This window comes from Pinus tabuliformis, chromosome 3_1, assembly GCF_031772625.1.
Source record: "Pinus tabuliformis cultivar Carrire ecotype Pingquan chromosome 3_1, CPIR1, whole genome shotgun sequence".
Lineage (NCBI taxonomy): Eukaryota > Viridiplantae > Streptophyta > Pinopsida > Pinales > Pinaceae > Pinus > Pinus tabuliformis.
The window spans coordinates 968,115,380-968,128,782 of record NC_142301.1 but is presented as its reverse complement, the minus strand read 5'-3'; the positions used below and the strand labels follow the sequence as shown (position 1 = coordinate 968,128,782).

At 38.4% G+C, this 13,403-nt stretch overlaps 1 protein-coding gene across 1 annotated transcript; it reads left to right on the top strand.

Annotated features, from left to right (window-relative positions):
- The first annotated feature begins 511 nt into the window (after window positions 1-511).
- Window positions 512-9,883, top strand: LOC149191040 (putative ubiquitin-conjugating enzyme E2 23). Its single transcript, XM_089410645.1, has 9 exons — window positions 512-622; window positions 1,151-1,393; window positions 6,520-6,762; window positions 6,934-7,716; window positions 8,035-8,376; window positions 8,464-8,533; window positions 8,969-9,108; window positions 9,232-9,543; window positions 9,641-9,883. The coding sequence occupies exons 1-9, from the start codon at window positions 512-514 to the stop codon at window positions 9,881-9,883; spliced, it is 2,487 nt and encodes an 828-aa protein (XP_089266771.1).
- Window positions 9,884-13,403: the final 3,520 nt, after the last annotated feature.

The following is a 13,403-nucleotide window of genomic DNA, read 5'->3' as shown; positions in this document are numbered from 1 at the left end:
GCTTCAAACAATATCATTGAGCCCTCTAGATAGGTAAAGGTGAGATACAAATAATACAAAGGTCTAGAAAATAAAATATTTTATTTATTAAATACATTTAAAAATATATAATTAATAATTATCTTATTATTTTTAAATAAACTGCTACTAACTCACGTAAACAACAAATATCCAAAATACTATAAATCGTTAATTAAGCGGCAATTATATATGCCCACAAAATCAACCATCTAAACAACAAATATTCTAACATTAATTATATACCCACAAAATCAAAATTACCGCCCCACTCAATGAATTCCCAGCCTATTTATTTTTCAGCCGACGACATGCACCCCATGCAAAGAGCCGATGTCCCCATGGCGACGTATAAACATGCGAGGCTCGGCTCAAAAAAACACATCCAACAATTATTACAAGAAAATCGAAGGAGTTAACACATTGACTGCGCAGTCGGGTCCTCTGCCTATTGCCTTCTCTTTCAGCAATTTGCTAACAAGCAAGCATTCGAATGGACGACACATACCGTAATGATGACAGCAATGCATCCAAATCCACAGATAGCTCACCCGGTAACGATGCTTCAGTGCACGGAGATTTTTCATCGGCAGTTTTTTGTTGGGTATTTTTAATGGGAAAATACCAAAAACAAAGATTCAAACAAACACCACAGAGGCAATGCTCTGTTACTTTAACTCCAGGATCTTTGCACAGGGAAGCCTTTAAAAATTTCACTGAGAGACAGAGTATTTCACCACCATAAAAAACATTCTATTCATTAAAAACTGATACAAACTTCATCCTCTTTTACTGAGAGGGGTTTACCACTGTAAAATCCTTTTTATATTCACTGCTGTGAAAAACAACTTACTGCTGTAATAAAAGTTTACATAAGTTTACTGCTGTAAAAAAAAAATTTACACAGGCTTACAAAAATTCTCTCCACCATTTTCTTATTACATACGATTTCATATATTTAATACATGCCGTATATAAACAAATATATATAAAAAATATGGGACGTATTCCCATCACCATATTAAAGGCCACCACTTAATTCTACGTTGACACATTAAACTTCATGTCCTTTCTTCCATGGCGGTCAACCCAAAAATTTAGCACTCCACCCAATAGTTTTAATTTGGTGCAGGTTCGTATGCAGCTCCAGGTGATCAACGGCGGAGAACATTCAATCAAATCGGACGGTGGACAACAATATCGGAAGGCACTTTGTCACCTAACTTTATCGCCCGAGAAAACTACGTTGGCTGATGTCAGGGGAGAGCCACGCGTCTGCTCCAGATTTTCTCGGGTTCAAATATACGGAGATTCCCTTCGCCGGAAAATGGCCCGAGAACTCTCCGGCGGGTTAGTTGAACGGTTTCTGGCGTTGGTACATCGGCGTTGAAATTACACGTTCAACACTCCCCTTTAATTTAAACTGCTGGGCATTCAGTCATACCAAGACACTTTCTCAAAAATTCAAAGCTCTTCTGATCCAGTGGCTTTGTCAAGATGTCTGCAACCTGTTCTTGAGTCCTGCAATGTTCTAGGACAATTTCTCCATTGTTCACCAATTCTCTGATGTAGTGATACCTTGTATCAATGTGTTTCGTTCTCTTATGAAACACTGAATTCTTTGACAAAGCAATAGCTGAGCTATTGTCACAAAAGACCACTGTCGCTTTTGCCTGCTCTTGGCCTAAGCTTCTCAACATCCTTCTCATCCACACTGCTTGACATGCTGCTGCTGTAGCTGCCACATATTCAGCCTCTGCTGTAGACAATGCTACAATGGACTGCTTCTTAGAAGCCCATGAAATGGCTCCTGAACCCATATGAAATACATAACCGGAAGTGCTCTTCCGATCATCTACACTTCCAGCCCAATCACTGTCAGTGTATCCAACCAAATCTGAATGTTCTGAGACATTATATAAAATTCCAAACATTTTGGTACCTTTGACATACCTCAAAATTCTTTTTGCTGCCTACCAATGTGCCTCCTTTGGCCTCTCCATGAATCTGGAAATTAAACTAACAGCATACATAATATCAGGCCTAGTTGCTGTTAAATACATAAGGCTGCCCACAATGCTTTTGTACAGGCTAGGATCAAAATCCTTGCTGCTGTCCTCTTTGCTGAGTTTTAATCCCATCACTGTGGGAGTGATTGCTGCCTTGCATTCTTGCATGTTAAATCTGCTCAATACTTGATTTATATATCTTGCTTGTGAGATAAAAATTCCTTTTTCATTTTGATCTACTTCTATGCCTAAGAAGTATCTCAACAAACCCATGTCAGTCATTTCAAATTCATCCTTCATGACTGATTTAAAATTCTCAATAAGATAAATATAATTTCCAGTGAAAATAACATCATCTACATACAAGACAACAATTAAAATTTTACCATCCTTTTCCTTGATGTAGACAGTGGGTTCTCCTTCACACTTGTCGAATTCATTATCCAATAGATATGAATCTATCCTGCTGTACCATGCTCTTGGCGCTTGCTTCAGCCCATAAAGAGCTTTCTTCAATTTGCACACTTTGTGCTCTTCACCTTTCTTCTCATATCCGAGAGGCTGTTCCACATAGACCTCTTCCATTAACACTCCATTTAGGAATGCTGATTTCACATCCATTTGGTAGACTTTCCATTTGTTTTGAGCTGCTATGGACAGCACTGCTCTCATGGTTTCCATTCTTGCAACCGGTGCGAAAGTCTCCTCATAATCTCTCCCATATTGCTGCTTGTACCCTTTGACAACCAGCCTTGCCTTGTGCCTTTCTATCTTGCCTTCAGCATTGCTCTTGGTCTTATAGACCCATTTCACACCAATGACTTCTTTGCCTTTTGGTAACTCAACCAAATCCCATGTTTTGTTTCTCTCTATGGCATTCATCTCCTCATCCATAGCTTCTATCCATTTCCTATCTTTGATTGCATCTTCGAAATGAATAGGATCATCAACATGACAAAACAAGGCAAATAAGGAATTCATTCCTTCATCATAAATGTCACTTAGATTTCTAAATTTCTTACCTCTTTCACTTGGTGTGCAAGTGCTTGAAGATGCACTTGAATTTCCTCCTTGTGGTGTGCTTGGAGAAGCACTTTCATTTATCCTCAATGGTGTCCCTTGCTGTCTTTGTGTTGGCGTTGCTGTTTGGGGATGCATTTCAGCCACCTCCTCTTCATCTTCATCATGAGACAAACAGTTCTTGACATTCACTGTTTTCTCTATGCTTCCATCCCAAGCTTCTTCCTCAATGAATTAAACATCCCTGCTTACAAAGAACTTATTGGTAGATGGGATGTACAGCCTGTAGGCTTTGGATTCATCACTGTATCCAATGAAGATGCATTTCTCCCCTTTGCTGTCCAACTTCCTCCTTAGCTGATCTGGTATGTGTGCATAGGCCACACACCCAAAAAATCTCATGTGGGTGACTCCTTGCTTTCTCCCACTCCATGCCTCTTCTGGCACTTTGTTCAAGACTGCTTTTGTAGGACACCTGTTCAATATATAAACTGCACAATGTACAGCTTCAGCCCAATACTCATTTGGCAAATGCTTTGCCTTCAGCATGCTCCTCGCCATATCCATGATGGTCCTGTTCTTCTTTTCAGCAACTCCATTTTGCTGTGGGGTGTATCGAGTTGTAAATTGTTTATGAATTCCATTTTCTCTACAAAACTTTAGGAATTCATTTGAGATATACTCACCTCCTCTATCAGTTCTCAATACTTTTATGTGCAACCCGCTTTGGTTCTCCACAAGTGCTTTGAAATTTTGGAATTTCTCAAAGACTTCACTTTTGTTCTTGAGGAAATATATCCAAGTCTTTCTTGTAAAATCATCAATGAATGTCAAGAAATATAGGCTGCCAGCTAATGATGGAGCTTGCATTGGTCCACACAAATCTGAGTGGATAATCTCTAAGGGTGTCTTTGCCCTTATGCTTTTCCCTGATGGAAAAATTTCTCTATGTTGTTTGCCCAATATACAACCTTCACAAAGGCTGTCCGGCTTCTCTATCAATGGTAATCCCTTTACCATTCCTTTTCTGCTCAATAAGTTTAGACCTCCAAAATTTAGATGCCCGAATCTCAAGTGCCATAACCAGTTCTCATCCTTTGGCACGCTTTGGAAGGCCTCTTGGGTGATTGCTGCCATTTCCCTTTTGTTCTTCATGTCTGCCCTGATCCGGAGAGGGAACATCCTGTTCCTTGTCATCTTCACTTCAGCAATGCATCTTTTGCTAGGTGGTATATCCATGATGGTGCACACATCATTTACAAAGTAAACATTGTAACCCTTTTGGATAAGATGTCCAACACTCAATAGGTTACATCTCATTCCGGGGACATAATAGACATCTGCTATGGTTTTCCTTTCTCCTTGCTTTGTAGATATTTTTACCTCCCCTTTTCCCATAACAGACACTTTACTATCAGTTCCTAGTGTGACCTCTGACTTCAAGTTTTGATTTAAGGCTGAGAAGAGGGCAATGTTTCCTGTCATATGGTTGCTGCAACCTGAGTCTAAAAACCATATGTCCTCACTATGTGTTTCAGCCATGTTACAAGCTAACAGGACATTTTCTTGACTGTTGTTTTCTCTTGTAACATTTGCATTTTGTCTGCTGTTTATATCATGTTGTTTCTTTCTACAATCACTAGCATAATGTCCATACTTTTTGCAATAATAGCATTGAACATTAGATTTATCATACCTTTGTCCTTGAGCATGATACTGATCTCTTTGTTGGCTGCTGCCTTGACCTTGGTTCTGATTTGGATTGCTGCCTCTTCCTTGTGCATTTGCTGGGCTGTTCCTTCCACCTCTGTTCTGGCTTCTGCCTCTTCCTCTTTTGTTTCCTCTGCCTTGACCTCTTCCTCTTCCAAAGGACATCTGGGTCTTGAAGGCTTGCTCAAGAGATGAGTTTTCATTCCTACTCAACCTCTGCTCATGTGTTATCAGTGATGCATGTAGCTCATCAACTGAATAGTTTGAGAGATCCTTCGTCTCTTCAATGGTGGTGACTATGGCATCGAACCTTGAGGGTAAGACCCTCAATATTTTCTCCACAATCCTTCTGTCTTCAATGGTTTCTCCATGAGTTCTCATTTGTGTGATTACACCAATCACATGAGTGAAGAATGAGTCAATGTTATCTGACTCCTTCATGCACAGATTCTCAAAATCCTTTCTCAGCAATTGTAGTTTTGTTGTCTTCACTCTCTCCATGCCTTGATAGGCTGTCTTAAGGGTTTCCCATGATTCATTTGCTGTCTTAGCTGCTGCTAACCTTGGAAATATACTCTGGTCTACTGCTAGATACAACAACACACGGGCTTTTGAATCCTTCTTCCTATTGCTCTTCAGCAGATCCTTCTCTCCCTGAGTTAATGCATTGAACTCAGTTTCATCTGTTGGTTCTTCAAAACCATCTTCAACTATTTCCCATAAGTCTTGGGAAGCAAGCAAGGCTTTCATAGTTATTGACCAGTAGTCATAGTTCTTCCCATTAAACTGTGGGAGCAGGGTATTAAACATACCCATACTAGTGCTTGTGCTGGCCATTCCTTGACTGTGTATTTAAAAAAAACTGACTGTTTCTTTAGTAACAAACAAGATAGCTATGAAGAATACCTGAATCCTTCGTTGTCTGAGTCTTCTGTCTGCCTGAGAAGTTTTGCTGCAGCAACAACCTTCTCCCTTCAGCTTCTTTAACTTCTTTAAAGAGCCTGGTCCTGCTCTGATACCACTGTTGGGTATTTTTAATGGGAAAATACCAAAAACAAAGATTCAAACAAACACCACACAGGCAATGCTCTGTTACTTTAACTCCAGGATCTTTGCACAGGGAAGCCTTTAAAAATTTCACTGAGAGACAGAGTATTTCACCACCATAAAAAACATTCTATTCATTAAAAATTGATACAAACTTCATCCTCTTTTACTGAGAGGGGTTTACCACTGTAAAATCCTTTTTATATTCACTGCTGTGAAAAACAACTTACTGTTGTAATAAAAGTTTACATAAGTTTACTGCTGTAAAAAAAAATTTACACAGGCTTACAAATATTCACTCCACCATTTTCTTTATGCACTGCTGTGCAAAACCACACATGGTTTTTCTTACTCCTCTGTTTTTCAAAATGTCACACAAAACATTACCAAGTATATCGTGTGCACTGCTGTGCATACATCCACTGGTTCTCTCGCTGCTGCAAACACACTCTGTCTTTTTTCTCCCGTGTGCCATACATACATAATAATAAAAGTGAACACACTCAAACATAAAAAACTTATTACATACGATTTCATATATTTAATACATGCCGTATATAAACAAATATATATAAAAAATATGGGACGTATGCCCATCACCATATTAAAGGCCACCACTTAATTCTACGTTGACACATTAAACTTCATGTCCTTTCTTCCACGGCGGTCAACCCAAAAATTTAGCACTCCACCCAATAGTTTTAATTTGGTGCAGGTTCGTATGCAGCTCCAGGTGATCAACGGCGGAGAACATTCAATCAAATCGGACGGTGGACAACAATATCGGAAGGCACTTTGTCACCTAACTTTATCGCCCGAGAAAACTACGTTGGCTGATGTAAGGGGAGAGCCACGCGTCTGCTCCAGATTTTCTCGGGTTCAAATATACGGAGATTCCCTTCGCCGGAAAATGGCCCGAGAACTCTCCGGTGGGTTAGTTGAACGGTTTCTGCCGTTGGTACATCGGCGTTGAAATTACACGTTCAACATTTTCGAGAATGCTCGATGGTTGTGTGGTACATGGAAAAAAAGTAACAAGGAAGGTACAGTAGGCAATGTGGAAGTGGGATTAGTTTCCGTGGATTGGATTGCTGCAGCAAATCCTGATTGCAATTCCCTGACTCTGCAGAGAAACAGGACCCTAAAGAGCTACAGCTATTGTCTTGTTTTTCAGACGTTTATTGGCAGGCGACTAGTGTCTGCTTCAGCATCTGAAAGGAGAATGTTAGAAGTTACTATGCCTGCCACAGATGACACTGTTGCCCACAAAAAAGATAATGTGCTATTTGTGGGCAATAAAAGGACTAGGGTAGATGTCATATGGCAAGATGGTACAAGGGCATATGGTGTAGATTCTACAACCTTGATTACCATCAAAGATGCTGGGGATCATGACTTCTTTCCTGAACAGTATGTAGTGGAAAAAGGTTCGGACGATGATGATTGCGAGGCTTCTGAATCAAGACGACGAGTAGGAATCGTGAAAAATGTGCATTCAAAAGAACGCATAGCAAGAGTAAGGTGGTTGAAAGCGGTGGATTGTCCACAAGATACACTAGAATTTGATGGAGAGGAGTCAGTAAGTGTGTATGAGCTTGCTTACCATCTAGATTATAACTACTTTGTTGCGGCCATCATTATACGTCCTCACTCTCTGGTGTTTGGGGAAGCAGATCAAGTGCTTGGCATTGTGGATCGGTTGGGTGACCACATAGAATCTAGGGATGAAATAGGACACAAAAACGTTGTTGAGACTGCAGATCTATCTACAAACCAGAAAGCTCTGAAGAAAACTCAAAAGGCAGAGGTCGACAAGAATATTGAAGAATCTTATCTATCGTGTATTGGTAACGTCATAGGTGTTAAAGATGGATACATAGAGGTAGCATGGGTAGACGGAACAGTGTCAAAGGTATGTTATTTTCTTGTTTCCTTATAGTGGAATATTACAAAGGAATGTATTTTCATTGTCTGCTGAAGTACTATCCCTTACATGGAATGTATTTTCATTGTCTCCCTTATCTGAGAAATTGATCACGCTACCTTTATTAGTCTCAATATACGGAGATTTTGTGTAGAAAAGATTTATCTCTTTAAATATGCATTTCACTGCATCCAACATTACATAAGAAGAACAATTGGCTCTTTGGTTACAATATGAAATATGAAACTACTTTGATAGTATGATAACCTAAAGGTTATTTTTAATTTTACTTTTTTGTAAATGTAGATGGCACCTCGACAAATATGTGTGGTTTATAGTGATGATGAAGAAGAAGATGATGATAAAGATGAGACTGCTGAAGAAGATGATATGGAACAGAGAAATGAGGAAAATACAGTGCTACACATTGATATGGAGCAGACAAATGAGGAAAATACAGTGCTAGACATTGATATGGAGCAGACAAATGAAGAAAATACAGCGCTAGACATTGATATGGAGCAGACAAATGAGGAAAATACAGTGCATAGCTTGTCTAGCAGTAGTTGTCATGAGCCAGGGCAATTTAAACATTTTGATAGTATAAGTGACGGTATGGATCACTTTTATCGGAATGAAACAATACAGGTACATTTATCAAATGGCATGCTTTTCTCATTCCGTTTAGTGATTTTTTGGGGGTCATGATTGAAACTTTTGAACATGTTCGTGCAGCCTATCAATAAGCGGAAATGGATGAAGAAAATTCAACATGAATGGAACAATCTTGAAAAACACTTACCAGGTAACTCATCCTAAGCCATGCAGACCTGTTTTCCACTGGTTTATTAAATGAGTTCATGATATTTGAACATTCACTAATACTGTTTTTCACTGGTTTATTAAATGAGTTCGTGATATTTGAACATTCACTAATAGGGAAACGCTATTCTGGGCAGTCATATTTCCTTCAATTTTGCCTCTATTCTGGCCAGTCATATTTCCTTCAATTTTGCTATTTTTGTCTTTTGTCTTCTCAGTTTTCAATATTGCTTTCTTGTTTTCTCTCGAGTAGTAGGAAGTTGCAAAGTAACAAATTTTGTAACCCAATTATTCATGAGAATACGTTGTACTCATGATGTGTACTAGAACAAATAAAAATATGGGCATAGAGTATTTCGAGCTCTTTATTTTTCTGGTTGTTCTAACTTGTAATTTATAAACTCTGCATTGATTGACAGATACAATTTTGTTAGAATATATGAGGATAGGATGGATTTGCTGAGAGCTGTAATTGTTGGAGCAGCCGGGACTCCGTATCAAGATGGACTTTTCTTCTTTGACATTCATTTTCCATCGGAATATCCCGATATACCACCTGTAAGCATTAGTTTAACTAGAATTGTTTGATTTTAAAGTGAAATAAATGAGATCTCAAGTTGTTTTGTTTTGAACTCAATATGGAAGTCAGTCTCATTTAGCTTTAATATGTTGGTTTTGCAGTTAGCTTACTACCATTCTGGTGGGTTACGGTTGAATCCAAATCTATATAAGAATGGAAAAGTCTGTCTGAGTCTTTTAAACACGTGGACAGGCAAAGGGAATGAAGTGTGGAACCCGTTGTCATCAAACGTTTTACAACTACTTGTTTCTATTCAAGGATTGGTACTAAATGATAATCCTTATTTTAATGAACCTGGATTTGAGAAACAGATTGGTTCAGCGATAGGGGAGAAGAACTCGTTAGCCTACAAAGAAAACTCTTTTCTCCTATCGTGCAAGTCAATGTTGTACGTATTGCAAAAGCCTCCAAAGGTAGAAATCTCGCGAGATTTTCATTTACAGTTATCTTTTTTAATCATTCTTTGTCTAGGAATGATTCTAAATACACCCATGCTCATCATCTGTGCAGCATTTTGAGATGTTTGTTAAAGGGCATTTTCAAAAACGCGGTCACTGTATTCTTCGTGCGTGTGATGCTTATATCAAAGGGGCTCCAGTTGGATCACTATCAGAGAATTGTACAATTGTTGGAGAAGAGTCTGAAAATCCGGGTGCTACTTCTGCTGGCTTCAAGCTTATATTACTTAAAATTGTTCCTAAACTTATTGCATCATTCACTGAAATTGGACTAGATTGCCAAGAATTTCAGTAGTCATAACGTATGCATTAAAGTCACAAATTCCATCAACTATTGGCTTCTTACTTGGCAAATACAAATGTGGTTATGTCTTTCAAAGGCTTGATGTGGAATTCAAGAGCTATGTACTGTAGCAGAAGTTGTGATTGTAGCGGCCAACCTGGTGCAATGTTCTTAGATTATCGAATATATGTGATTCTATCCATCCAAATAGTGAGCCATACTAATTTTTGTATTATTTTATGAATTCAATTTAATTTGTATTACGGGAAATTGTTTTAGAAGTTGGTGATACTTATTCTTGTACTATTTTATAAACTCAATTTAATTTGCCTTTCTTGTAATGGTTCGTTTATCAAATTCCAAAAACCTCTCATTTAAACTTAGCTATCATGGTTATCATGGTTGGTGGATATGAAGGAATCTTTGCAACATTTCTTTCTAGATTTAAATATTTAATGATTTTTTTTGTTTTAGTTATTAACTTTGAGCATGATTTTTGACAAGGTGGTGATGAATTTCAAAAAAAAGCAAAAATGGTTTTTGTAAAAGGAGGGTCCATGGGTTAGATTTTGATGAAAAGTTAGCTATTGTCTATGTGTGTTTTCATGGGAGATAAGTGCAATTTTTTTTTAAGTTAAACGTGATATCATTTTGTCATGAAAAGTCGGGGAAAGGAGGGTCGATGGAAGGAAAAACAGAGTTTTGAATAGGGAAATGGATTTTGAGAAGGGGGAACGAGAGGGTGTTGTGTCTAAGAGCTCGAATACACTACGATTACGGTATGGACATGCGTTAGGAGGGAAATGGAACTTATGGATTTTGTGTTTTTTCATGGGAGATAAGTGCAATTTTTTTTAAGTTAAACGTGATATCATTTTGTCATGAAAAGTGGGGGAAAGGAGGGTCGATGGAAGGAAAAACAGAGTTTTGAATAGGGAAGTGGATTTTGAGAAGGGGGAAGGAGAGGGTGTTGTCTCTAAGAACTTGAATACACTACGATTACGGTATGGACATGAGTTAGGAGGGAAATGAAACTTATGAATTTTGCATGGGGTTTCTTTGCACTAGAAAGCTAGATAGGCGATTTCTAGTTGGCAGGGTGGCATATTCAGGAGGGATATTCAATCAGATTGTCAAAGGAGGAACACTACTCTGTGTCAACGTAACCAAGTTTTTTTCTTGTTAATTATATGAATTGCTTATGAATCAAATTGTGCTCATTTCAAATGTGTTTGTTAAATTTATGCTATTAAACATAGTAATCATAAGTCTGTTGTGAATGAAAAATAAAAACTAAGTATGCAACTAAAATAAATAAAAAATGTTTTTTTTTTTGCTAAGTTTTTTTTACGAGCTTGAGACCCATAAAAGGGGATCTCAGATGTGGTATCTAAACAAGCTTCAAAATGTTGGGCTTAAAAATCCACCTACACCTTTAAAATATTATATTATTCTTTTATTGCATTAAAGGGGTGGGTAAATGACTTAACCACCTAAGGTATTAATTGGGGCGGGGGGTCCGGTCGGGTAGGTGCAAGAGGTAAGGTGTTAGCAACTAGAGGATCATGAATGAGAATTAGGTGGCACTAATTAGGGTGGTGGATGGGGGATGGGAAACCATTTTGGCATGGAAAAGTGGGTGGAAGGAAGTGGGGCATCGAGAGTGTGTTGTCTCTAAGAACGCGAACACACTATGACTACGGTTTGGACATGGCCCAAGTCCAACTAGATGTAGTGTGTCCAAGATGAATAATACTCCCCTTCTCTCTCTCAAACAATTCCTCCAAAACCATAGCCAAACCAAAACCAAAAGAAAAACTAAGGATCCCCCTTCCTCCCCTCATCCTTCCCCTTTTATGCCCCCTTCTCTTCTCCACCTTAACCACCTCTCATTAATGTCATAAATTCTCCCTCATCCTTACATTTGACTTATCTTCTCCCAGGTAAACATGAGAGGACATTTGGGAATGTGATATGAATATAAAATTGGGTAATTAATTGGAGAGGACCATGTCTTCTCCCAAGTAGATATTTTGGGGATACAAGTGAGCTTGATAGTGTATTTTAATTCAAGTGAGCTTGATAGTGTATTTTAATTCAGTTTTGAAGAGATTGAAAAATAGATAAAAGAATACTCAAATCAGTGTCTTTTTCATGAGTTTAATAGTGAGGTAGAAAAAGAGATAAAAGTACACTCGTGTCTTTCTTGTGGTTTAATGAACATGAGAATAGGGAAGAGCTTGCTCGCCGAATTTACTCTTGACTAACAAGCAGGGAAGAATGGAAAGAATTTGACATCTTTAAGTGATTTAATGAGCATGAAAAGAGTGCAAAAGAAGCTCAGGATTTTCATTGTTTAATGAGCATGAAAATAAGACCAAAATAAAGCTAATTCCATATAGAAAAGTGGTATCATTGTATGGATTTAGTTCCTATGCTAACAAAATTTACCTAAGAAAAGCAAGAGAAAATGGCAAAGTGTATGGATATGGAAATCTACTCATCGCAATGAACTCTCTGAAAGGGTGAGATAGGTTGCAAGATGGAGGTAAGGTTAACGTGAAGGAAAGAGATTGAGCATGTCTACAAAGGTGGGAAGTGTGATGAAGGCAAGCAATGTTACGATAAAATCTAGCAAGACATTGAATACCATAGGCATAGGTGACCAAAAATCAACAATAAAAAGAGTGGGGATCCCCTTGTGTTACACAGTAATTTGTCATTGTCCTCATCTCAGTCCCTCTGCTGTGTCATGTATCAAATACACATGTCCATATCTTCCCACTTATGCAAAAAGATTAAACAGTGCTCTATGATGCTGAAGAACTAACCCTTTATCTTAAGTTTCTACATCGTCGCCAGTAAACCATTAAAATCCATGACAATTCCATGTCATGAACTATATTGTTGCGACGTCGCAAGTGTACACCTGTTTCTTGCGACGAAATTTTAGGGCTCGACGCAAGTCTTCCAGATTCTTGTCGCAATGATTGGTCTGCATGCAATGCCTCCTTGCGATGTCGTCACTGATCCTTAGTTCATGACTTGCAATGATCTAGAATTGGTGAATTTGTTCAAACAGTCAGCCTTCTGGGTGTTTCTAGAGCTGGTTTTTGGGTTAGTTTGGGTCGCTTTTCCTCCTCTGGGATAGTGGTTCCGCCTCTTGTGAAACCTCCCTTAAGGATAATCTCCCTCTCCCTCATTTCAAGGAGACTCCTTCTCTTATAAAATCACACACCATTGCTATGATTTTCTAATTCTTTAGTTCTTTTGTTGGGAGCTGCTAGTTTTGAGTTTGGTTTGAAGCAAAGTAGATAGCTTTGGTGTGAGTGTGACAAGTGTGGAATTGCTAATAGTTTGATAAGATGTTGTGGAGTATCTTAGTTTTGCATGAGGGCTTGATAGAGAGAGATCTATTGTCCTATTGGGAGACCCATTCTTAAGAGTGAATGCTTGAAAGAACATACTGACTGGACCCTCCGAGAAGACTTGCGACATCAAGGCATGGTTGTAAGTTTTCTCTTGTTTCATT

What these genes read in the sequence shown, in the direction of transcription:
- LOC149191040 (XM_089410645.1), top strand. Translation starts at nt 512, where the DNA reads ATGGACGACACATACCGTAATGATGACAGCAATGCATCCAAATCCACA. An exon ending in ATCGGAATGAAACAATACAG is followed by an intron (nt 8,377 to 8,463) that starts GTACATTTATCA and finishes ATGTTCGTGCAG; the next exon opens with CCTATCAATAAGCGGAAATG. An exon ending in TCTTGAAAAACACTTACCAG is followed by an intron (nt 8,534 to 8,968) that starts GTAACTCATCCT and finishes CATTGATTGACA; the next exon opens with GATACAATTTTGTTAGAATA.